The 24,891-nt window shown below is 37.3% G+C and overlaps 2 protein-coding genes across 14 annotated transcripts in view; one reads left to right on the top strand and one right to left on the bottom strand.

Annotated features, from left to right (window-relative positions):
* KRIT1 (KRIT1 ankyrin repeat containing) overlaps positions 1–21,196 on the bottom strand; it is a 37,728-nt gene extending 16,532 nt beyond the window's left edge. Inside the window, exons 1-12 of one of the 9 annotated variants that reach the window (XM_024766997.1) lie at positions 21,180–21,196; positions 20,238–20,422; positions 18,346–18,390; positions 15,775–15,899; positions 14,673–14,832; positions 11,234–11,326; positions 9,942–10,071; positions 8,701–8,944; positions 8,375–8,490; positions 8,001–8,144; positions 1,466–1,622; positions 184–291 (exon numbers count right to left, since the gene is read on the bottom strand). In XM_024766997.1, coding sequence (XP_024622765.1) covers positions 184–291; positions 1,466–1,622; positions 8,001–8,144; positions 8,375–8,490; positions 8,701–8,944; positions 9,942–10,071; positions 11,234–11,326; positions 14,673–14,832; positions 15,775–15,899; positions 18,346–18,355 — 1,287 coding nt within the window. In that variant the 5' untranslated portion in view covers positions 18,356–18,390; positions 20,238–20,422; positions 21,180–21,196. Of the gene's footprint in view, positions 1–183; positions 292–1,465; positions 1,623–8,000; positions 8,145–8,374; positions 8,491–8,700; positions 8,945–9,941; positions 10,072–11,233; positions 11,327–14,672; positions 14,833–15,774; positions 15,934–18,345; positions 18,391–20,237; positions 20,670–21,179 lie in introns of those variants that run through there. The other 8 variants (XM_024766996.1, XM_024767001.1, XM_024767003.1 and 5 more) reach the window with 8 other exon arrangements.
* ANKIB1 (ankyrin repeat and IBR domain containing 1) overlaps positions 20,914–24,891 on the top strand; it is a 100,431-nt gene continuing 96,453 nt past the window's right edge. For 3 of the 5 annotated variants that reach the window (XM_024766992.1, XM_024766993.1, XM_024766991.1), the window contains exons 1-2: positions 21,193–21,272; positions 21,845–21,979. In XM_024766992.1, coding sequence (XP_024622760.1) covers positions 21,950–21,979 — 30 coding nt within the window. In that variant the 5' untranslated portion in view covers positions 21,193–21,272; positions 21,845–21,949. Of the gene's footprint in view, positions 21,118–21,145; positions 21,273–21,844; positions 21,980–24,891 lie in introns of those variants that run through there. The other 2 variants (XM_024766995.1, XM_024766994.1) reach the window with 2 other exon arrangements.

Raw genomic sequence — 24,891 nt, 5'->3', positions numbered from 1 at the left:
TCCAAATGTTAGGGATGATAACAAATTTAATACCTATGAAGTCTAACCATGAGGTTTTATAAAAGCAGGAAAGAAGCCATCCATACATTTATATCCTTCCACCCTTGACACAAATCCTCAAATTACTTATCAATTTAAATACAATGCTTGGCTCTAATTAGTATTTATGAAGATAATTCTTACTGGTTTGTTAATGGCTTCCTTCAACAATTTTGCAGCTTCTTCCCAATTATTTTGTTTGTTTTCTTCACAAATATTTAAAGGAGATCTTCCTTGTTGGTCTGTTATGTGCTAGAAATGTGGGGGGAAAAGAAAAGGTTAAAGATAAAAGGCATTACAAATGTACAAATAAGGGAAAATATCACAGTTTCATTACGAAACTATTGTCAAGTGTTAAGTACATATTAAGCAAACTTAGTGCATGCTATACTTAAACATGAACTGCCAAAGATGACTCAAAGCACTAATCAATGTGATTATTGTTTTTCAAAAGTTCTGATTATAGGGCTTCCCTGGTGGCGCAGTGGTTGGGAGTCCGCCTGCCGATGCGGGGGACGTGGGTTTGTGCCCCGGTCCGGGAGGATCCCACATGCCGCGAAGCGGCTGGGCCCGTGAGCCATGGCCGCTGAGCCTGTGCGTCCGGAGCCTGTGCTCCGCAGTGGGGGAGGCCCGCGCACCCCCCCCCCCAAAAAAGTTCTGATTATAGTAACAACAAAGGTTTTGTTAAAGCTTTTTTTAAAAAAAATTATTTATTTATTTATTTATTTTTGGCTGCGCTGGGTCTTTGTTGCTGTGCACGGGCTTTCTCTAGCTGGGGCGAGTGGGGGCTACTCTTCGTTGTGGTGTGTGGGCTTCCCATTGTGGTGGCCTTTCTTGTTGTAGAGCACGGGCTCTAGGTGTGTGTGCTCAGTAGCTGTGGCTTGCAGGCTCTAGAGCACAAGTTCAGTAGTTGTGGTGAATGGGCTTAGCTGCTCCGCGGCATGTGGGATCTTCCCGGACCAGGGCTCAAACCCCCGTCCCCTGCATTGGCAGGTGGATTCTGAACCACTGCACCACCAGGGAAGCCCCAAAATACTTGTTAATACAAATTCCAAAATATCCTTTTCCTTCTTAAAGGTATTTTTGAGAAAATACACTATAAAGTGAAAAGAGGTTAAATTTTATGTAACATTCTGTAGATGCATGGCAGTGATGGTTCCAAAACAATGTAAATGTACTTATTGCCAATGTACATCTAAAAATGGCTAAAATGGTAAATTTTATGTGAGATGTATTTTATTATAATCTAAAAAAGCATGTACAAAAGCAAAGTGTATACATAAATATTACTTATTCTATATAGTAAGTGAAATTTGTTTTTATTTTTCAGCTGACCTCTCAAGTGTATAACTTAACATTTTAGTGTCATTGTTATTCACTGTTTGATCATTAAAAAAAAAAAAAAAAAGCCTGGAAAATAACTTACTCTGTCAACTTCTGGATGGTTTAGGAGAATCTGTACTATTTCAGCATGTCCTCCTCCAGCAGCAAAATGAAGAGGAGAACTAAGTTGTCCATTTAAAAGGTTTGGATTGCACTTTCCTTTCTCTAACAATATGCGAGTGGCTTCAACTTTTCCATACCTATAAAAAAATAAAACACCTAAAAAGTCACCTGAAATGTTTGAAAAATCCAAATTTTAGACAATATCTAAGATTTTTCTAGGGCAGAGAACAAGCAATGAAGACACAGATGTAATGTTTTCAGTGCTTAGGGATTTCTTATGAATTACTCTGATTCAGTTCAACTGTTTCTATTTCTGATCAACTGGGAGAAAATATAACCTCACATACAAGATAGAGTAGATGACAGAGAATCACTATCACACAAAATACAATACAAAAATTATAAATTAGGGAGATAAAATTTTTAGCCAAAATTCTTTTCAGAAGCAGAAAGTAACCCATAAATTTAATGCTTTTTACTCAGCCCTGCCTTTGATTTACAAAATAGGCCCAAAGATGTAATTCTCCACATAGCTGCTGTATGAGGCAATGTGGGAGACACAAAGATATGTTACAATGAACGGTCTCTGCTCTGGTAAAGGCTTATAATGTAATTAGAGAGGAAAACAAAAACATGAGATAAGTTACATAACACTGTAAAATTTAAGCAACAGTTGAGAACAATCAAAAAATATATATTTGTCAAATCATAATAGTATATAATTAATGCTTTAAAAAATGTCGGAAAACGAAGATAAGATTTCAGTCTCAGTTCTGAAAAGTGTTCTGATAGAAGAATAATTTGAACTGGATTTTAAATAGGAAGAAGCTGAAGAGATGCTGAAGAGAAGTAAATATTCTAGATAGTGAGAAAAAGAGTACAAGGAATGTGCGAGACATAGTGAGTCCACCATTTGGTTATAAAGACTTATATAAGGTCGCAATCTAATGCAATGGTGGAAAGGTAATTCATTTTTTGGAAATAAATGGGTAGAAGGGGAAAGGAAATTTGCTTTTAAATATGGTGCATTTGAGGGGAAAATAGCACATCTTTAGAACTAATACGGTTTGCTGTCAACTTTCTTCCCCTTCACATACCCTATGGTTTTCCTACACCCTGAACCTGCTAATTTAATTGTATCCTAGCCTTCTTATTCATGACTATTTTGCTCATGTTCTTAGCTATTCTTGAGATGTCCTTTTCCCCCTCCTGACTTTGTTTAGGTTAAGTTCTATTATTTCTCTGAAACAGTTTAAAATCTACCTCCTCTATATTCCCACTACATTTTACCATTTCAGTTTTAGTTTTTAACCTCATTTTATCTACTTTTATAGGGGACCAAAATGTATATATACATTTCTATCAGCCTGGAAGCTCCTTGAAGGTTATGTCTTTGCATTCTCCAAACTGCCTTATATATATAAAAAAAAAAGAAAAAAAAAAGAGTGACTAAATTGTTCAGTTGGCAATTGAAAATGCAGACTTGGTACTCAGGAGGAAGGCAAAGGCTTGAGATATCTAAGAATATGCAAATTCATCCAACTGAGAAGAATTACTGTTAAGGCTGGGAGGAATGGATGAAATCTTTCTGAGAGAATTTTGAGAAAGATGAACATTTTAGAACAATGAAATGCATCTTGAAAAACACTTTCAGGATAGGAAAAGATACTAGGGGAGCAATTCAAGAAGTAATAATAAAAATAATTAATATAAACCTATTTTGTATGATTCTTTAAAGTTTTCAAGGTACTTCCTTATATAATTACTTAATATAATCTTCACAGCAAATTACGATGCAGGCAGAGATATTTCTAGTGCACAGATGAAAAAAATGAAGCTTGTACCAGTTAAGTAACTTGCCCAAGGTCTCATGGTTACCAGCCAGTTAGAATCCAGTTTTCTGAATCGTGGTATAGCTGTTTCCATACTATAAACACATGCTTGGGTCACAGAATGGAGACCCGTATTTCAATAATAATAATAATGGTATCAGTTATATCTTGCATTTGTACTGACCTTTACTATAGCTCCATTATAGCTGTCCTTTCAACTGCAATTTGTTCCTTGAACAAAGGGGTGGTCAACAGCATTTAATGCAGCAGAGCAGGGAAAGAGATTAAAAACTCAGAAAAGGTTAAGAAGGTTCATGAAGAGTGAAAAAGAGAAAGCAGTGTGTGTGGCCCCCTTACCATTGAAGTCTGGCTATGAAAGGAAGGGAATAAACAGGATAGTGGCCAGAAGAGGCAGCAGGTTCAAATTAAGGTTCTTTTTCAAGGAGGGAGAAGAACCATGTATGTTTAAAGACAAGAGGAAAGAAAGTGCAGAAAAGTAGGAAGTGAATTTAATGGGGAACAAGAAGGATTTTTCATGCAAACTCTACGATACAGGAGAGAGAGAGATGGGAACAAAAAAATTGACTGGGGTGGAGAAGAAGGACATTTCTGATGGCGTCAACTGTCTTTGAAAATAGGGGGTAAAACTATCTGATGAGAGTAGAGAAAAAAGGTAGTGGAAGTTTAAGTGCTTAAGAGTAGAAAGATTTAGAATAGTTTATAGGGGACCAAAAGGCTGCCAAGATGAATGAGACAAAGACAACACACAACTGGCTACAGTGAAGGCCCAAATGAAATCAGATGGAATAATCTGTAGGGAGCCAAATCATCATAGTTCTAAAATACTCTTTAGCAATGACATGAAGCCTGAAGGTACTATCAGAGAGAGAAGATACTGATTTGAGAGAGGTGAGAAAATATGAGATGTCAGTGAGACTTTTACTGAGTGGCTGACAAGTTACCCATAAGGGGAGAAAGTCAACTTAAATAGTTTTGGAAAATGGTGATTCTAGTAAAGAAAATTTTTAGGCACATGTCATCAATATGAGAATTTTTGAAGCTTGGAGTAATCCTAGGAGTGATTTAATTAAGTGGTCCTCAAAGAGTGATCCAGGAAACTCTGATCTCTGAAATCTTTTCAGGGTGTCCTCTTGGTCAAACATATTTTCATAATAATACTAAGATGTCATCTGCCCTTTTCATTATCATTTTCTCATAAGTGTACGATGGCGTTTTCTACAAGCTACCTGACATGAAAATTGCAGCAAATTAAAGGCAGAATCAGATGTGAGAATCCAACTATCTTCTACAAGGCTAGACAGTAAAAAGATGCAAAAATGTAAAATAATGCTACTTTTCTCATTAATTTTTTTGTTTTTGGAAAATAAGGGCATATTTCATAAAACTGTTATTTATGTTAATATATGTTTACTGTTATTTTAAAATGAATTAAGAAATCCTTAAAATATTTTTCAGTTTAAACTTCTAATATAGTAACAGTAGATATACTTCACATAAACCAAAGCTATTTGGGATCCTGTAATTTTGAAGAATGACAAGGAACCCTAACACAAAAGTTTGAGAACCACTGATCTAATAAAACCCCTCATTTTAAAGATGAGAAAACAGAAAAAGATGGGTAAAACATCTTGTCTAAGCTTATAAAGATAGGCCCCAAATCCCAGTCTCTTGATGAGATAGCCCAGTATTCCCCTTCTCAATCCTTGTACCAGTTAGTGAATAAGAGTACATTTCCAAGATAAGGTAATTTATGTTCTTTACTAAACAGTTAAATCAGTCTTCATTCAAATTCACATGAATCAAATTATCTATCTTATTAAAAGTATTGCAGGACTTTCCTGGTGGCGCAGTGGTTAGGAATCTGCCTGCCAATGCAGGGGACACGGGTTCGAGCCCTGGTCCGGGAGGATCCCACATGCTGTGGAGCAACTGAGCCCGTGCGCCACAACTACTGAGCCTGCACTCTAGAGCCCGCGAGCCAAAACTACTGAGCTCACACGCTACAACTACTGAAGTCCGCGCGCCTAGAGCCCATACTCCAAAACAAGAGAAGCCACCGCAATGAGAAGTCTGCACACCACAATGAAGAGTAGCCCTCGCTCACCACAACTAGAGAAAGCCCGCGCACAGCAACGAAGACCCAATGCAGCCAAAAATAAAAAGTATTGCAAGGTGACCTATACTACTAGTGGTGTATTAAACTTGGTTATTATTTCCAGCTAACAGAAACTAGTTTTATTGAAGGATAAAACTCTTCCTTGATGTATTGCAGTAATACGACTTTACAAATAAAAATACAACAGGTAATGAATTTTAGATTCAGACATCAAAATCTTTAAATTTTTATAACACTTTAATAACAGACAACATTTTTTGAGTGCTTATTACTGCCAGGTACCCTTCAAAGCATTTATTTGCATTTTCTCCTCTAATCTGAGGAGAGGCACTAAAATTAAGCTCATCTTTTAGATAAAGAAACAGATCCTTAGAGACATTAAGTAATTTGCTAAAGGCCATACTTTTAGGAACTAAAAGTTTCAGTTGGGTCTGAAACGTAGGTACATTCCAAAGCACATTAAATACTATACCATACTTCTGTTTTTATGTAATAGGCAGTTGAAAATATTACCATTCTTTTAATAGAGAAGAAAAAAAGGCCCTGCCGCAAAAAGGGCAACAATATAGGCAAATATAAATTTGGGATTCCTAAGCTAAACTTTACTGCCTCTGTCTTTTTCAATTCCACAGTGTACTTTCTTGGAGTTTGAACTATATTCTCTACCTCTTTTTGTTTAGCTCAACAAAAAGCATGTGATTTCTTCTGGTACTGCTGCTGCTACCAGTATCTACCAGTAATCTGAAGAAACAACTGTAAGTTCAGTGAAAGAAGATTTAGGGTAACTCTTTCCAAACCTGAGTATAAAAATTCCCTGTAATGGTAAAACAATTAAGAATACATTTATAGAATAAAAGATTATATTTTTAAGGAAACAGAATAAAAATTAAGAGCATATTTATTTAATAAAGGAGCATATTTTGAAGGAAACAGCATATTTTTAATGGAGAAAAGATATATATTAAAAGCAACTATATTTAGCTACTAGATCAGAAATATTGATCAATAAGCTATTTGATCACAGTGAAATAAAAAGAGTTTGAGTTGAAAATGATCTAATTAATGTATTTTACATATAGATAATAAACTAAGATGCAGAGAGGTAAAGTAAAGCAGCAGTAACCTTTCTGGCACCAGGGACTGGTTTCGTGGGAGACAATTTTTCCATAGATGGGGGATGGTTCAGGCGGTAGGTAACGCGAGTGACAGGGAGCAGCAGATGAAGCTTCGCTTGCTCGCCTGCCGCTCACTTCCTGCTGTGCGGCCCGGGGTGGGGGGGTGGGGGGGCTAACAGGCCGCGGACAAGTACCGGTCCACAGCCTGGGGGTTGGGGACCTCTGAAGTAAAGTCACTTGCTCAACGTCATGCAGCTAAAAAGTTGTGGACTCTAACAGGCCGTAAATAGTGCAGGCACTTCTTAAACTAGCCAAAGAAGTTCACTTTAAACAGTAAGTCAAAAGCAACTTTCCCATAAGAAATAATGGTAAATAACTTAATTACATCCTTTCTAGAGGACAGGCTACAGCAAATAGTTAACTACTGCTACGAACATAAATTTAAGAATGTAACCCAGGCTGAGGGGAAGAGTTATTATTATGTGAGAAGAGTATCAGAGCAAGAACTACACTGGGCAACTAGTGGAAAGAGCTAACTCCAATCCTGTGAGCTAATCCCTCTCATAAAAAAAAAAAAAAAAAAAAAAGGAAGGCTTTAATTCTAATGAAAACTTTTGGTGTTTCCTGATACCACAGCTTTCCAAAGAACTAAAAGAATACTTTTCTAACATGATGCAAGGTCAAATCATAAGTAGCTAACACATGTAAATTTTATAAGGATACGGCTTCTCTGGTGGCACAGTGGTTAAGAATCCGCCTGCCAATGCAGGGGACACAGGTTTAAGCCCTGATCTGGAAAGATCCCACATGCCACAGAGAAACTAAGCCCATGTGCCACAACTACTGAGCCTGAGCTCTAGAGCCTGCAAGCCACAACTACTGAGCCCATATGCCACAACTACTGAAGCCCACGTGCCTAGAGCCCGTGCTCTGCAACAAGAGAAGCCACTGCAATGAGAAGCCTGTGCACTGCATCTAAGAGTAGACCCCACTCACTGCAACCAGAGAAAAGCCTGCACGCAGCAACGAAGACCCAACGCAGCCAAAAATAAGAAATAAATAATAACAATAATAAAATAAAATATAATAAGGATAAACAAACATAACACAACTCCAGTACAAAACAATAGAAATTGCAAGGGTGAATAAGGGACGGTGTGCTGTGCAATGGCACTTGCTAGTCATTAGCTATCCTACTGCATGACCTCAGGATGCCTGAAAACATTAATGATACTTTTCCTGTGGGGCAGACCTTGTAAATCTGAATGGTGTGGCACATACACAGTAATCAAAGATTACTACAGAGAAAGCTCATAAGGCAAACATGGTAGAGGAAAAAGTGGCTGGAATGAGAACAGCTTTGAAAAGAAGCACTAACATTTACAAACTAAGGATTCATTCTTTCTAAAAACAAAAGAATAATCTATTTACCAGCATGCATAATGAATGGGTGCCCAGTGGTCACTATCTAATTGGTTGACTGAAAATCTTTCATTGAGAAGTCGGCTTAATAATTCCGAATCTCCTTCACAGGCACTTCGATGGAGAGGAAAATCATCTACCCACTGTCGTTCCCTAATCATTAAAAGAAAAGAAGAAAAAAAAAAACAGGCACTGTTGAAATGCATATTGTTTTGAAACAAATGTGACATATCTATGAAAGCTATGTTTCACTGAGCAGCTGTAAACTAAATCATTTATGTAATGATTACATTGCATACTAATTGCATGTATCATTTTAAACAGTATTTTAACATTAGAATTAGGTGTTTAAAAAGCAATGTGAAGGAAAACCAGAACAATACTTGTCTTCTGTGACACTGCTCATGCTTCTCTGCCATTTTTCCTGTTTGGGAATTTGGATTTTTGAGTAGTCTGGAGCTCCTAGACCAAAGTATGGATTTATTACCACTTTATCTACCTAGAAAGGGAAAACAAAACAAAACAAAAACAAAAACAGCTTTAGATACTGAGCTTTAGATACCTGACTTTGATGTATAAAAATAGAGCTAAGTACGGATGTCATCTTAATGTTTACAATTAGTAATAGATGCATTTATCTCAGGAAAAAAAATTACATTTGAAATGACATGTCTTTTGAAATCAAAGCCAAAATTCATTCAACTCTTACCCGGTTTGTATATTGAAGATCTGATCCAAACAAAGGGTTGTAAATACAGGTATCTGCTTTCTCTAGGGCTAACATTTTACTCTTTATTTCTAGTGCACTATAGCCCATATGTAGTGAGTTTTCTGTCTGACCTGATTCAGTAGCATATGCAGGGTTTATAACATTAGTTTTTATCCGCTCAAGAGGAGAAGGTCGGAATAAAGCCGGAATAAAGTGAGATTGTGCATGACGTTCATCTAACCACCTGGCAAAATAAAAAGAAGAGGTAGTAGATGTATTTGTTAAAAAGTGAAGATGAAAAAACTAAACTACTATCCAACTCTGATGTGTGATTCTTTCTAATACTACATTCAGATTTTTATAATTTTTTTTAAAAATAAATTTATTTATTTTTAGCTCTGCTGGGTCTTCGTTGCTGCGCGCAGGCTTTCTCTAGTTGCGGCGAGTGGGGGCTACTCTTCAGTGATGTGCACAGGCTTCTCATTGCAGTGGCTTCTCTTGTTACAGAGCACGGGCTCTAGGTGCATAGGCTTCAGCAGTTGTGGCACACAGGCTCAGTAGATGTGGCTCGCGGGCTCTAGAGCTCAGGCTCAGTAGTTGTGGTGCACGGGCTTAGTTGCTTTGCAGCTTGTGGAATCTTCCCAGACCAGGGCTCACACCCCTGTCCCCTGCATTGGCAGGAGGATTCTTAACCACTGTGCCACCAGGGAAGTCCCGGGATTTTTATAATTTTAATTAGTGTTAAGTACTTCATTTACTGTAAATAAAAGTTCTGCTATTGGACATAGCAAACTATTTTTTTTAATGCATGTAACATAATAATAATTAAAATCCTTTTCAAAAAACACAAAGCCCTTTAAAAATTTAAACCACTGAGATGTAGGTGACATTAGACCTGCTGTTACAGAAAGAAACAAGGCATGACAGGTGAAACGACTTGTTCACTGATAAGGGTAAATCAATACTAAATCTAGTTTTATAACAAAGGAATCTTAATTCTTAGGCCAGGGCAATCTTTGTCATTTTCTAAGAATAAACTTAACATGTTACAAGCAAATCAGGACAATCTTGTCTTTGGGGTTTAAAATTTTTATATTATACTTCAAAAACTTACCATTTCTTAATATATATATTATTAATTTTATTATTGTCTTCCAAAAGAATTTCTATCTCTCAGAGCTAATATCTAATATGAACATGTATTTGATTTATTAAAAAATATTTTTAATGGCAGTTCTTACTTATCCAAGGCTATTAACATTCTTGCTGTAAGTGCAGCAAAGTGAGTGCTGGATTCACTACAGACTCGCATAATATCTTGTAAGCAGTAAAAAATTGGGCATCCTGGAGTATACGTATATTTAGTATTATCTGAAAAAGAAAAATGAAGAATTATGCCATCATATAAAAGGTTTACGACTGCATGATTTTTATTTAAAAGTACACAGTATGTTAAAAAAAATGTTAAGTATAACATAAATTGTTCTAGATTTTAAATTAGTAGACTTGGATTCAAGTGCTGGCCAGCTCTGTGACCTTATCCATTTGGGTGAATGCAGGATTTAGAATCCTGGAGGACTACAGAAATTGTTTCCCCTTTTTCTTCCTCAACAATGTTGTAAAATTCTGATTCATAATAAGGTTTCCAGCACCATTTAACATACTGATCTGTTTAACCTAAGTATGGCTGGGGGAAAAAAAAATTCTGTAATGGTAGAGCTGGCTAATAAAATTTGTGTAAGTACTGTGTAGCAGCAGTCTGATGAGATGTCCACAGTGGGTCATTAATATATCATTAGTATTATTACGGCCTTACATGAGGCCAGTACTCTACAGGTTCCAAAGTGATTTTTACATCTAATACCTCACTGAATTCTTCCAGCACGATGAACCAAGTAGGAGCAGATACCTATCTTACAAATAAAGAGGTGAGGCTTAAAGAGGTGATTTGCCCAGAACACAAAATTAGTGGGCTGCATGGTCTGCACTGAAGCTCAATATTTTTTCTATTATTCCAGGATAATAGGATAAATTCCTTGTCAAAGCTCAAATTAAATTTTCATATTAGATCTAAGTTCTTTAAATATTACCACTACTGTTGGGAAGAGTATTTTAGAACTATTACTGATACTTTCTTTTCCCAAATATAAGATAGATTCTGATCATAATCTGTTAATTTTCCAAAATACATAAATTTTTATTTCTATTCTACCTATATAGCACAGTCTGAAAAATCCCTCATTATAAGCTAAAAACTTTTTGTTTCGATTATGGCTTCCTTCCTCACTTCTTTGTTCTACTTTTAAAAACAGAAACGAAAATATTACTGATCAGTCTGGAAGCCTGAATATTACTTTGAAATCAAACCATCTTTTTAAGTAACAAATTTCTCCATCTTCCATTATCTTAAAAACATGTATTCTATAATAGTATTACAATAGTAACTATGAATCCAAATTCCTAAGTTCCTCAACAGACTTTAGCTTAGCACCTAAGGCATACAAAGATTCATAAGGTGAAACTTAGACTTTACCTTTGACAACTGATGGAACAATAAATAATGCCGCTTCTCTGCCCATCTTCTCCCCATCCAGAGGAAATTTCTTCATTAGTACCACTCGTTTTCCTAATCATTTTTTTTAAGTCAGTAAAGATAAAAATAATGGGCCTTTTAAAATCTTATATATTACCTTGAGAATTAGAAAAAAACATTTTAAAGGCAGTATTAAGAGGAACTGAAATGTAAAAAGTCAATTTTATTATGGGCACTAATAAAAACTGGTAATTCTGGTAATAATGTAAATCATTCTGTGGACAATCAACCAATAGATCCCCTGTTCTGACTCACTAAAAGAGAAGCTTCCTATACGTAGCAAGGAAAACCATCCTGCTAAGGACTGACAGAGTAGCTGAATAGCAACACATCCTGCAAGGTGAACAGGCATACACTTCATTCAGTTGGGATGTAGATGGTAAGAGTTTCACTAAAGTCTAAGCTGGCCAAGAAGCGTAGTGTACATAAACTGCAAAGTGTTAAAGTTTAGCAGCTCTTCATTTAATATTCAACCTCCACTCTCAATTTCAGTTTTTATTAAAATCTGATTGGGCTATAAACTATTGTTCTGAATTGTAACCACCATTCTCTTTTTTTTTTTTTTTTTTTTTTTTTTTGAGGTTCGCGGGCCTCTCACTGTTGTGGCCTCTCCCATTGCGGAGCACAGGCTCCGGACGCGCAGGCTCAGCGGCCATGGCTCACGGGCCCAGCTGCTCCGCGGCATATGGGATCTTCCTGGACTGGGGCACGAACCCATGTCCCCTGCATCCGCAGGCGGACTCCCGACCACTGCGCCACCAGGGAAGCCCGTAACCACCATTCTTATACTTAGTCTGTTGTTCCTGATTTGGCAGCAAGGGGGCTATAAATAACAACCTACAAGTCTTTCACTCTAAAACCTTTCATATTCTGGATATCTTTGTCATAATTTTTATCAACCCTTCCAATCTCCCCATCCCAAGAAATAGAATCTTGTTCTTGACCCAGGTAGGAATGCCTGGCTGGATGCCTTCTGTGGACAGGTAGATAATATGAGCTCAAGCAGCTTCATTCATTCACAAAATGCTGGAGTCAATATTTGTGATTATTATGGCACATTATTATTATAGCCCCCAAACAATTTTTTACAAAATAGACACTTGTACAAAATATAAGTGTTAGATACATTCTAATAAATTTCAGAGGCAATATTTCTTTTGTCTGGCTTGAGGTCTTGTCCCACTTAATCTTTCCTGCCTTGCAGCTTCCCTAAATCCAGTTCTGATCCATTGTTTAATTGCCTACTTTGCAAATTATATATGCAACTATGAGATCTGTCATGTGGGGAAAGAAAAGCACTGATTACAAGTTGGGAAATGAGGTTCTAGTCCTAACTCCTCCACTAATGGGAATATGATTTTTGTAGGTGACAACCTATGTTTGCATTTCCATTTTACAGATGTAAAAATGACTATATACTAACTCACAGGACCAATTTAAGAATTTCGTTAATAAGTAATTGTGGTAGTGTTTTATAAACTATATATAGCACTGCACAAAAAGGCACAACTACTGCTATTATAAAGTCATTGGTAATTTTCATGTGATGCTTATATAAGAAATCATATTACTCTATAAAAATATTTCACACTTTTAGAAAACCTCAATTGAATAGGATAGTCAGGTATGGCATGGTTCATTGATATAACTGTCTATTTAGTTAAGTAAAACTTCTTTACTTTCATTTCTCTTATTAAAAGCTGCCTGAAAATGTATTAGTACATTCTACTGTCTAAGTATATAAGATATAATTGTGCTAGACATGTTTCAGGGTGCCTATCCACTTGTAACTTCTCCTAAGAAAAACTACCCAGCCCTCTGGGCCGGGGGATATTTTTGTTAACACTGATATCACTTATACCCCCCTGCTTGGTAAATGAACCAAGTGGTAGAGTTTGGCTAATTCACAGCAAATTATGACTTGTCTATCTCAGCTCAAATATGTGATTTGGAATCAGACTTTGTCTCAGTAATCTGATCTCAGAATAGATCCTGATGACTATAACAATTTAGTGATAGTAAAACAAATCTGGATGAAAATTTATCAGAGAAGTCCAAGACTGAGGTAGAAAAGGCTGACAAATTTGTGGCATCCAAAAGAAGAGCCTTTCCCTTGCCTTGATCACCCACAGGGATAGTCCCCCTTTTTAGCTAAGATCAATTTCTAGATCATTTTATTTAAAAAGTCAATCTGATAATTAGGGAAAGGGGATTCTCTCTGTAGTACTCAGAATGTGTATCAAAGATCTGTAAATTTATGCAGGAACTTCTTATAATCTCGAGTTACAATGCTTAGAGCCCCAAGCCACAAAAACCCTGCAGGCCCTATTGAGGAAGTTACCGGTTGGGGAGGTAAATATGGTGAATGGTACCTCCAGAAGTTATGAAACAGGCTTAGTTCAGCTATCTCTAGAGAACAACTATCCCAAATAACCAACAAATCAAATTACAGGATTCAGCCTTATCTCTGCAACAAAAATAGTCTCTATAGTGAGAGATGAATTAGACAACTAATCTGTATAAAGATGAACAAATAGAAAAAAACACTAAATAAGCTTTAAAAAACCAACAACTAGGCACAGAGAGGTATGCTTTACCTCACTATCAACAACTGTTTTCAACTGCTGTTTGACTGAAATTAGCTTTACCTTTTTAATTATAATGCCTGAATCCTGGACAGAGTATATAATTTCTGTAACTTCTGCTATATGCTTCTTGTGAGGCCACAGCCTGATAAAATTGATCATTAATGTTTAATCAGTTTCATAGGTTATAGATTATCTAATATTTTAAATGAGGCCTGAACCTTTCAGGGTGAATACTTCTACAATTCATTTTGGCTCTTTGAAAATGATCTTCTTCTTGTGACCAAATGGGAAGAAAACCTCTGCTGACTGGTAATTTATAGGACTTGCTCTAATACACAAAATCTTAACTGCTACTTAGTTATGGAGAGAGGTTTATAGTTTTCTCTTGTCCTGGAGTAGAGAAACAAACATAGTAGTTCACAGATACTTATCTAGGGAAATATACTTCTAACAAAAGTAATTTTGTGCTTTCTTTGAATTTTTAAGCCACCCGTTGGCTTCCTCTCTCTCTTGAACAAATCATTAACACAATTTAAATATTTTCAATTTTTTTTTTACTTAAAATTATCTAAACATTTCAAAAATATTTTTTAACTTAAAAAAATCGTTAAGTTGCTTTTTGAAGGGGGCTTGGCTGCACCTTAAAAAAAAAACCCTAGAAATTTCTGAGTCTTTTTCAAGTTTTTCAAATGAAAAGGAACATAAAAAGAAACTGATTTTAATCTACTTTTTAAAATGTCTTTCTCCACAAGCATTTAAAGCCAACTGTGTTAAAAAGAAAAGTTTCTTACCTCTGATACCCTGGTTTGCAGGAGAAATTGGTTTGGTGGTTTCTACTACATAATCCAATATGCCTTGTGTTATTTCACTGTTGCCTTGAAGTTTAGTTTCCAACAAAACCTTCCTTCTCTTTTTTTTCTGTCCTTCAATGGGAACTTCATGCAACAAAATCTTAGATGAGAAAAATAATATTGAGAGTGTTTAAAATTAAATTTACTTGCCCTAGAATAAGCCAGCAGTCTTTCTTAACCCTAGCTGCATATAAGAATAACCTGGACTCTTTCAAAACAGTATCAATGCACAGCTTCATCTCAGACCTATTAAATCAGAATGTCAGGGGAGTGGGGTCCTGGCACTGGAAATGTTAAAGTTCCCCAGGTGATTTAACAGTGTAGCCAAGACTGAGAACCAGTAAGTCAGAGCACTGCTGAAGCAGTAGTCTCCTCAGAACCCCTGCAGTATCCCTTAATAGGTTTCAGAAAACTAACCTTAAAAAAGCAATTAAAGCAAAATACTAGAGAAGTTAGTTCAAGTTAGATTAGATTAGAAGTATTTTATGATGCTTGAAATCTGCTGCATAGAAAAGATAACAATTCTGCTTTGGGTTTTTTTTGGCAGGGGCCTCAATCATGTTTACTAATATATGTATTCAAGACTACAGAGAAGTAACTTAATTGCCTAAAACTTAATTAAAGGTAAAGATATTTTTTAATGAACTTTTAAAAATAGTTCTTTGGGAAAACAGCCAAGAACAAAATTTAGGTTGGAATTTTGAATAAGCTGAATTTTGCAATTTTTTTTTTCAATTTTTGAGAGCCATTCCGTAAACTGTACTAAAAACCAAACTCTCATAAGTTATATAAGTAAAACTCAAATAAGTAACTTTTAATATCTAATAATTTATCCATATCAATGAATAGAAAAATGGTCAAAATACATGTAGCGGAAAAGACATGATGATGGGCAGATCTACGACTGTAAATTCTAGCTTATCAAGATCAAGGTTATCAACAAGAATTTACAGGCTATGGTTATACTTTATATGTAAATGAAAATGATAATGGAGAATGACATTCAATGGTTGAAAATCAAATGTTAGTAAATCGTTCTCACTTCATATGACTTAGCTCTGTATTCCCGAGAATTGAGACTGGCAGCATTCTTTGGCCGAATAACAGCAACGTACGCATCTTCTATGTTTTCTGGATTTCCCATCGCTTTATAAAACAAAGAAATCCCTTGAAAGATTAAATTAAAGGACACATAACCACTCTGAAAAACAATTTAAAAAATAAAATGTTGATTTTTCTATCTTAGAATATACTATGTAAAAAGCAAGTCAGAGATAACTGATAATATGTTACCATTCAAAACCTTTGTTTATAATTTAAGATTACCTTGTCCTTTATTCCTTTTCTATTAAAGGTAGATTTTTGTTTTTTAAAATGGGGATACATACTTTCATAGGTCTTAACAGCATTAAGAATCTGCCTTTTGGACCTATAAAAAGGTGATATGATTATAAAATGTCTTGTAAAAAACATCTTAAAACATTAAAAATAAAAACTAAGTAAAAAATGGCTTGAACTAGCAATTTAGAATAGTACCCACTTATTTTCCATAAATTGCACAAGTGAATGTCATACTGTTAATAGTTTGGAAGCTAGAAATAGATAGCTGCCATTGACATTCTTTCCAGAATCTTTAAAAAGAACTTTGATATCTGACATTTGGATGAACTAAAGGATAGTTTATAATTGTCATTGGAGCTGCCTATCACAGACTCAAAAACATTTAGTCAGTTCATAAAAGCTTTCTGATGATGACTTAAGAATATTTCCCACTTCCATTATCAATTCCCTACATAATCCAAAAATTTTCTTCCAAATATATAATATATATATTTAAATATACATACACATGCACACTTTTTTCCCCAGACTAATTTGAAGTCTCCATTAGGCAATTTCTAACAAGTAATTGAAGTTCAAGCACTCTCGGTTGTTTGATAGTTCCATCTCTTCATTAAGTGCTATTATTAATTTTTTTTCATGGCTAGACTAAAACACATCTCTTTGTATTGAATATATTTTATTTATTTGTTTTAAAAAACCTTCCTCTCATTTATATGCCAGTAAATTTCTAAAAGAACATCAAGCAAGGAGTTGCTTTCCTGGCCATGGTGAGATGAACCTTCTTCAGTTTTTTTTAAAGTCCATTAGGCATTAAAATGACCTGTTCATATTTAATGATTTCCTTATTGCCCCAACTCTCATAGAAAAAGAAGAGCTCATTTTCAAGAAAGGTTTTGAATATCTTTTGAGAGGAGATAGAGGACTTTATTGTTTTCTCAACTGCAATTAATAGTCATTTTGAAACCTTTAATTTGCTTCCTCGTGTAATAACAAAAGCCTTTAATTTACTTCCTTCCACTGCCTTATAACTGGAAAATTTCCTTTAAAAGAAATGTTTTTAAAATCCAATAACTTATGACATTTTAAGTAAATGTTAGCCTAAAATTAAAAGAACCATTAAAATTATTGCACAAAAATTATTTTAATTTATAAATTATTTTAAATTATAAAATTTAGTTTTAAATTATAAAAAATTTTATTTTAGATTATAAAAATGTTCACTGATTTAGATCCAGAGAAACTACAGCTATCTCAACAGAGAAACTACAGAAAACATTAGGATTGAGACATTTCATTTTGTGAAAAGTTTTGAAGACATTCATTTTCACTCTATACCTTGTGGAATTATTTTCAGTTCAGTTTTTCCATAAGATCATCTTAAAACCCACCTCATACAACAGCACTTTCTATACTAAGTGAAAAAGATGAGGCTTTTTTCTTCTCAGAATTTCTATTTAGCAATTACTTTTCACCTCAGATTAACAATGACTTCAAGATAATAAAACCCAACAAATTTTGAAATGTATGGATGCCTCCTTGAAGACTGCCAGCCCCCAAAAGAAAGACATTGCATTGTGAATACATTTTGTAACATATATGGCACTATTATGGAAACCCTTTTTTCTACTAAGCACCTAAAAAGAGAAATCAAGTAATTCTTAGTTTTCTAAACACGATTTAAAGCAAACCAATTCCTGTGCTGGTCAACTCATGTTAAAAAACCATCTATTAGCAAAAAGCTTTATTTGTTAATACTTATCACTTCTCTAGAATATTTAGTATTGCACAATACACTCAATTTTTAAAAGATAAACAAATGTGATATAATTTTAAAAAACCATGAGGGTTATAGCATTTTGTTTTTACGCCATTTAATGTTAATGTACCCCAAAGATTCTAAAAATTGAGTTTCAAGAAATATTCATACTTGAATGTTTGAAATATACATATTTCCAGTGACATGAAAGAAGGAAACAAAGGCTTAAGTGAGGAAAAGAACAGAAGCTACTAATATATGAAGGCAAAACTGCTAAGGCAGAAACACATGCAAAAGGATTGGAAGAGGGTAATTTGAGCTAAAAATAAGAGAAAAAGCTATAACTAAAATTTGTAATGTGTTTAGACTGAATTTTAGATAAAGGTTCAAGTGACCAATAGGAAATATGTGGCATTTTCTGGAAAATGCTTAAGAAGAAATGATAATATGCTGCCTAACTAATAAAGCCTTACAAATATGTAGAAGTGGTTCTCAATTGGGAGTGATACCTACCTGGGATCATTTGAAAATCTGTACGGGCATTTCTCGTCACTATGACTGTGGAGAAATGGGGTGAACAGATGCCATTTAGTCCCCATGCGGGGAGGTTTGTTAACATCTTTACTAAAAACAGTCCTGTTGAACAAACTGCCAATAATGTCTTTAATAGAGAAACATTTGCTGTATAGAGTACAGATAGACAAACTTTATTTATTTATTCTGGCCGCACTGCAAGGCTTGCAGGATCTTAGTCTCCTGACCAGGTATTGAACCCGGGCCCTAGGCAATGAAAGGGCAGAGTCCTAAACCACTGGACCGCCATGGAATTCCCCAGATGGACAAACTTTAAAAGTTGTTTGCAATGAAGAAAAAGAGAAGATTCAGTACATGAATATAGGTATTGTAAATTTAGTTACCAGAAGTCAAAATTGACAAGATGATTTACAAAGTACATGCTAATAGAAATGACCAATAATGATCAGAAAGTGTACTTCATGAATAAAAACAAAAAAAGGAGCATTATCTTAGGGTTCTGTAGGATGTTCCTGATCCCTTCTCCTCCATCCTTAAGCAATGTTTTTCAACCTAATAAAACCCATGTTATTATGCTTTTAAAATAATACAAGTGCTAACACCTATAATGTTTATTATGTGCTAGACACTGTGCTAAGTGCTTTACATGCATTAACTCATTTTATTCTCCCCCAAACCTGATGAAGTATTATTATTATCTCCATTTTACAGAAAAAAAAAACTGAGGTAGAGTAGCTACCTGCCACTTCTCCACTCTCCTGGAACAATTTAATATTTTAAAGCATTGTTACATTAGAGAGAAGTGATGGCAACTAAATATCTGTAAGAATTCCCCTACAGAGATATGTTGACCATTAAAAATTTCATCCTTTTGCCACTCAAATTGGTTTATAGTAATAAAAAGAGAGGAAGTAATAATAAAGCAGAATAGAAAATAGTCACTGGTGCTACTTCTAACACAGCTTGTTTTGTCCTTGTCCTTTCAACCAGTTCTACCAATCATCAGGTAGTATCAAAAAGTACCATCGGTAATTTTCAAGTACTTTCTTTCTGTTAAGTGACATTCTATTCTGTAATTTAAGATATTTAATAATCTTCAAATAACTTCTGAATGCAATTATACTAAATCTGGCTAACAGAGAAGGAACTAAGTAATAGTGGAATTGGGAAACAAATGAATTCCTACAAGTATATTTAAGGAGGTTATTTGGGGGAGCATGATTTTATCCGTAGTATATCTAAACATGCTTTATATCAACTGCTACTGTAGTTCTTCAACCCAGTTCGAAGGGGAAACCAACTAACACATTAACTCGGGTTTAAGTCGAAAAGATCATGGAATGAATTGTTTTCCTACTGTTATGAAAACATTTTTGAGTTTTTGACATTTTCCCCAAAATAAGATGAGAACATCAAAGCAGTTAAAAGACATGATGCTGAGAGAAGCATTTGCAAGCAAACTGAAGATACAAAAACTCTCCAAGAGTGAGAAGGGAATCATGGAGGTGAGATCCCGAGTCAGGTCAGCTAGATCAAAGATTTCTGGTGAAGCTAAAAACACCATGGAGAACCGAGCAAAGAACGAAAGCCCAAAGCCTTAAAAGATGGAGAGAGGAAAAGAGAGGAGCGGTGAGCTCCAAGGGCAAGTTGTGAATCGCTTTTCCTGAAATGACAAAAATCAACACTCTGCCTAGGAGGTTTTTCCTCCGCCACCGCCCATCAGCGTCCACTAACGGAAAAGGACGTGCACGCCTCTCTGCACCGAGAGCCGCCACCCAAAAAGGGTCTTTGGCGTCTTTGTAATTACTTGTAAGAAGTAAAGTCCTTGCCTGGAAAAACTAGATGTGGATGGAGATAGTTCGGCCTCCTACCTTTCCGTTTCTGTCGCTGGAGTCTGAATCGTGCTCCTCCTCGTCTCACCCGTGCGGGAGGCCGAGGACCTCCCGGGCCACTACATTCAATTCAGTGGGTGGGACAGTCACCTGGGGGGCGGGGGACCGTCACCGCTTTCTCATTTCTCCTTCCCTTCACTTTCCCAGCGGCCAGGCCCAACTTCCTGTGACAGGAAAACAGTCGGTTGCCACCAGAAGCCGCCCGGCGTGTTCGGCCGCCCTCCGCACCCCGCGCCTCGAGAGCTCTGATCTCTGGACTCGGAGAGCCTCTTGTCCACAGGCTCTTTATTGGCCTTCCCTCTCCTCTCAGCTCAGCGCCATACACACCTCACCCCCTCCCCAAACTAGGGGATTCCAGATCTTCAAAGGCCTTAGCTTTCCATCCCGATGCTACCGGGGCGAGGAAATCGCTTCCGGGTTCACGCCCCTCGCAGCCTCGCGGTTGGTGGTGGAAGAACTTCCGGGTCAGCTGCTGAGCTAACTGCCGTTCCTGTCGTTTCTAGCTGGGGCTGAAGGCTGTCTGGGGCAGGTGGCGGGCGGCTCGGGGACTGGGGTGGCGGCGGCAGTGGGCGCGCCAGCGGCTGAACCGGAGGCGGGGGAGGGGAGGGGGGCGGCCCGGGCTGCAAGCGCGGGCCAGGCTGGAGCATGAGCCGGATTTGACCGCGAGGCGGAGGCAAGAGCCACCGCCCCCTCTTCTCTTCCTCCGAGTGAGGCGGCGCGGCGGCCGGAGAGGCATGGGGGGCGCCCGTCCAGTCTGAGCCTCGCCGCAGGCGCTTCCAGCTCTCGCAGAATTCCCCGCGGGCCTCCAGGGCGCACCCTCGGCCCCGGCAGCCTTTGCCCGGCGGGCGCACCGGGGCCGGTGAGGAGGGGGCGCAGGGCGAGGAGGGGCGTCCGCCCGGGTGGGTGGGGCGCAGGGAGTACCTGAGGTCACCGGCTCGGCGCGAGAGGCAGGGGCGGCAGAACTGTAGAGCTGCGGAGTCCATCCGACCCTTACCCTCAGTCCGAGAAGTAACCGTAAGTCTCAGCTTCGACGTACCGGTCTTTTTGAGGCTGTCTCAACCTATTTTCGGCTCCGAGTTCAGCGCTACCGAGTTCACGCCCTTCCGGGACTCCTGCAAATGTGCCTCCCTTCATTTGTGGAGGATGTGTGTCCCCGTCCCTGAACAGTCAACATCTTCTGTCTGACCCATTGGGAGCTCTTCTCCCAGCGAATTTGCAAGCCTCTGTGTTTCGGTAGCACGTCCCATCCTCACCATCTGGATGCATCTTCTTGTCCCTCTGTCCTCAAAGGATCTATGTCCTCCCTTTTTTTCTGTTTGTACCCCGGACCTCACAGCTTCCCCCGCCCATTCTTTGAGACGTGGAAAGCCACGGGTTCGGCTGTTCTCGTGAGCTCGAGAGTCTTGAGCGGGTGGATGGATGAAAGTGAAGGGCTATGATGGGTGGGGATAGGAGCACATAGCTCTAGAGAACCTTTATTTTTGCATCTTCTGCCACCACAAAAGAATGGACCTTTCCCCTGGACCTTCATTCCTCTCCCTTCCTGTGTATAAGCTGTTTTCTGTACGTTGCTGTTTGAGTCGCAGGAAACTGGAATTAGAGCTGTAAATTAAGAACTCCCGAGGAGGTTTTGAGGATGTCTCACAAGCTCTATTCACACGAAGTGGCATATTGAACAACCTTGTATTGAAATGAAGACCCATTCCAGGGAAGATTTACTAGTAGGTCTGAGAAATCAATGTGAAAACAAAAGTCTGATGTTTCAAATGTGTTTTGGATACCTTTAGATAATTTTTTAGTGTGTTGAATTTACATTTAATTCTTAATTTAAAGTGTGTGTGTGTATGATGTGAAAATCTTTGTATTGGAAGTTTTTGCTTTGTTAGTGGTTAAAAAAAACTAAAGTGATTTTTGATTATATATGTCAGATTATATTTGTCAAGATATTATCTTAAATCCTTAATTCCATAGAGACTTTTTTTTTAATTGATTTGGCTCAACCATCTACAGATGTTACACACCTTTGTGCCTGTCACCTTGCTGCTTCTTAGTTAAAAAAAAAAAAAATTAACCGTGAATATCTTCAATGTGTATTTCCAGATTTTCAACTAGGCATTTTTTCTCTTTAAAATATGGTTTCCTTTTTAAACTACCACAGCAGAACTTTCCAGAAATTAGACTAAAAAGTAACTAATGCTGTCAGTGACTGGACAATAGTTCTTAGTTGACTTCATGCATTTTGTACTTTTCCAGGTACTGTAGGAAGCAAATGATAATTTAAGAATGATTTTCCTCTGTGAACTACAGGTTCTTTGTTATTGTTCTCTAAATTACTCTAGTTTAGACTGGTAGCTTTGGTTATTGTTTTCAGAAAACGTCATTTTGTTCAGAAAGGTAAATGTTTAATAATGATTTTTTTGTTTTCAAAACCTCCTTCTAGCAGTTGATTTGAGGTTATTATTTGATTTGTAACTGCACACTGTTCACAAATTTTAGTTTGAACTAGGCTTAAAAGATGTATCTCCAGCTGTCTCTCTGGAATTGTACTTTACCGGCTTGTGTCAGAAGCCAAGCGCTGCACAGAGTTGAATGTATTATTAAGGGTGTGGTTTTTGCTTTTCATAAAATTGATCAGTTTGCAAATAAGAAGAGTGGGTGCTGTAGTGAGGTGATGGGCAATAATTTGAAAAGGTCTTTTAGAAACAGTAAATTGACCCCTATTATTCTTGGATGTAGGGTGGAAAAGATAGGACTGTATTTTCACATTATGCTTTTTCCCGTGCCCATTGCACTGGGAATTTTGAGTTTTCAATATGAAAGTGTTCTGAAACCATGCAGACCGTGCCATAAGTGTGGGCTCTATCAGGTGGCTGCTGAGACATGGGAGAGAAGTTTTGTTTGCTACTCTTTTATACTCCTATAGCACTGCCCACTTTTGAGAGAGTTGGTTTTCTTTCTTTCCTTTTCCTTTTCTGGGGTGCACTTGAACTTGTGAAAGTGAAATATGTGTATTTACAACTTACTTGTAGGTAAAAGCTCAAGCTAATTTTCGTGTATAAATAGATGGAAGAACTATGAATTAAGTCTGATTCTTCTTGAATGGAAGTTAGGAAAGATTCCTCAGTGTTTTGGGTACTTCTTACCTCTTTGAGTATGAACATTTATTTAGATGAAATTTAAAAATCCTTCTCTCTAATATTGAACTTTATATATGACACATTTGCCAAAACAGATTTGAGAGTGACTCAGTCATTATTAAAAAGACCAGTCTGAGAGGATTTTCTGTGCATGGTTCTAAAAATGCTTAGGTATTTTGTTTTCTTTCTCAAAGTATGATTTGCTTAGGGAATAGTAATTTTGTGACTCTTTACGTTTATGTTTCAGACAACCTCAGATTACCTCTTTTTTTTTTTTTCTTTTCCAGATAACTTACTTTCATACTCACTTCATTTCAGTAAACCTTTATTGAATGCCTACTCTGTGTACCAGGCACTATGTTAGATTCTGGAACTACAAGGATAAATAAGTTAAGATTCCTTTCCTCCCTGAATTTGCCAGTCTAGATATTTGACTGTGATTTTATCCATATGCTTTTACAGACATCTCTAATAGGTTTTTAAGTTAATTGACCATATTTCAGGGTTGTTTCACAACCTTTCTGTAAGAATTAACACAGTAAAGGCCATTTATTGAGCACTTAATTCACACTAGCTACCCTGCATTTAGTTATTACATTATCTCATTTAATTCTTAGAAGTGTCCTAAGAAGTATTTTATCTCCATTTAAAAACCACACTGGGGGGCTTCCCTGGTGGCGCAGCGGTTAAGAACCTGCCTGCCAATGCAGGGGACACGAGTTCGAGCCCTGGTTCGGGAAGATCCCACATGCTGCAGAGCAACTAAGCCCATGCGCCACAACTACTGAAACCCGCACACCCTAGAGCCCGTGCTGTGCAACAAGAGAAGCCACGGCAGTGGGAAGCCTGCGCACCACAAGGAAGAGTAGCCCCCGCTTGCCACACTAGAGAAAGCCTGTGTGCAGCAACGAAGACCCAACACAGCCATAAATAAATAGATAGATAGATAGATAGACAGATAGATAGATAGATAGCTAACTAACAAACCCACACAGGGCTTTCCTGGTGGGGCAGTGATTGAGAATCCGCCTGCCAATGCAGGGAACACGGGTTTGATCCCTGGTCTGGGAAGATCCCACATGCTGTGGAGCAACTAAGCCCCATGCACTACAACTTACTAAGCCTTGCTCTAGAGGCTGTGAGCCACAACTACTGAGTCTGCATGCTGCAACTACTGAAGCCCGCATGCCTAGAGTCAGTGCTCTTCAACAAGAGAAGCCACGGCAATGAGAAACCCACGCACCGCAATGAAGAGTAGCCCCCGCTCACCACAGCTAGAGAAACCCCACGCAGCAACCAAGACCCAACACACCCAAAAATAAATAAATAAAATAAATAAATTTATTTTTTTAAAAAAGTCTTTCATTTCTCTTGTCCCTCAAAGGGACTGAAATAAAATCTAATTCATGACCCCCAACCAGACTTTAAAAATAAATAAATAAATAAACCATACAGATTCTGGTTTATAGTAATGATGAATGTTGTTTTACTTCTTA

This window comes from Neophocaena asiaeorientalis, unplaced genomic scaffold (genome assembly GCF_003031525.2).
Source record: "Neophocaena asiaeorientalis asiaeorientalis breed wild unplaced genomic scaffold, Neophocaena_asiaeorientalis_V1.1 scaffold70, whole genome shotgun sequence".
Taxonomy (NCBI): Eukaryota; Metazoa; Chordata; class Mammalia; order Artiodactyla; family Phocoenidae; genus Neophocaena; species Neophocaena asiaeorientalis.
Note: the sequence above shows the minus strand (reverse complement) of the source record. Positions and strands in the feature narration are given on the sequence as shown.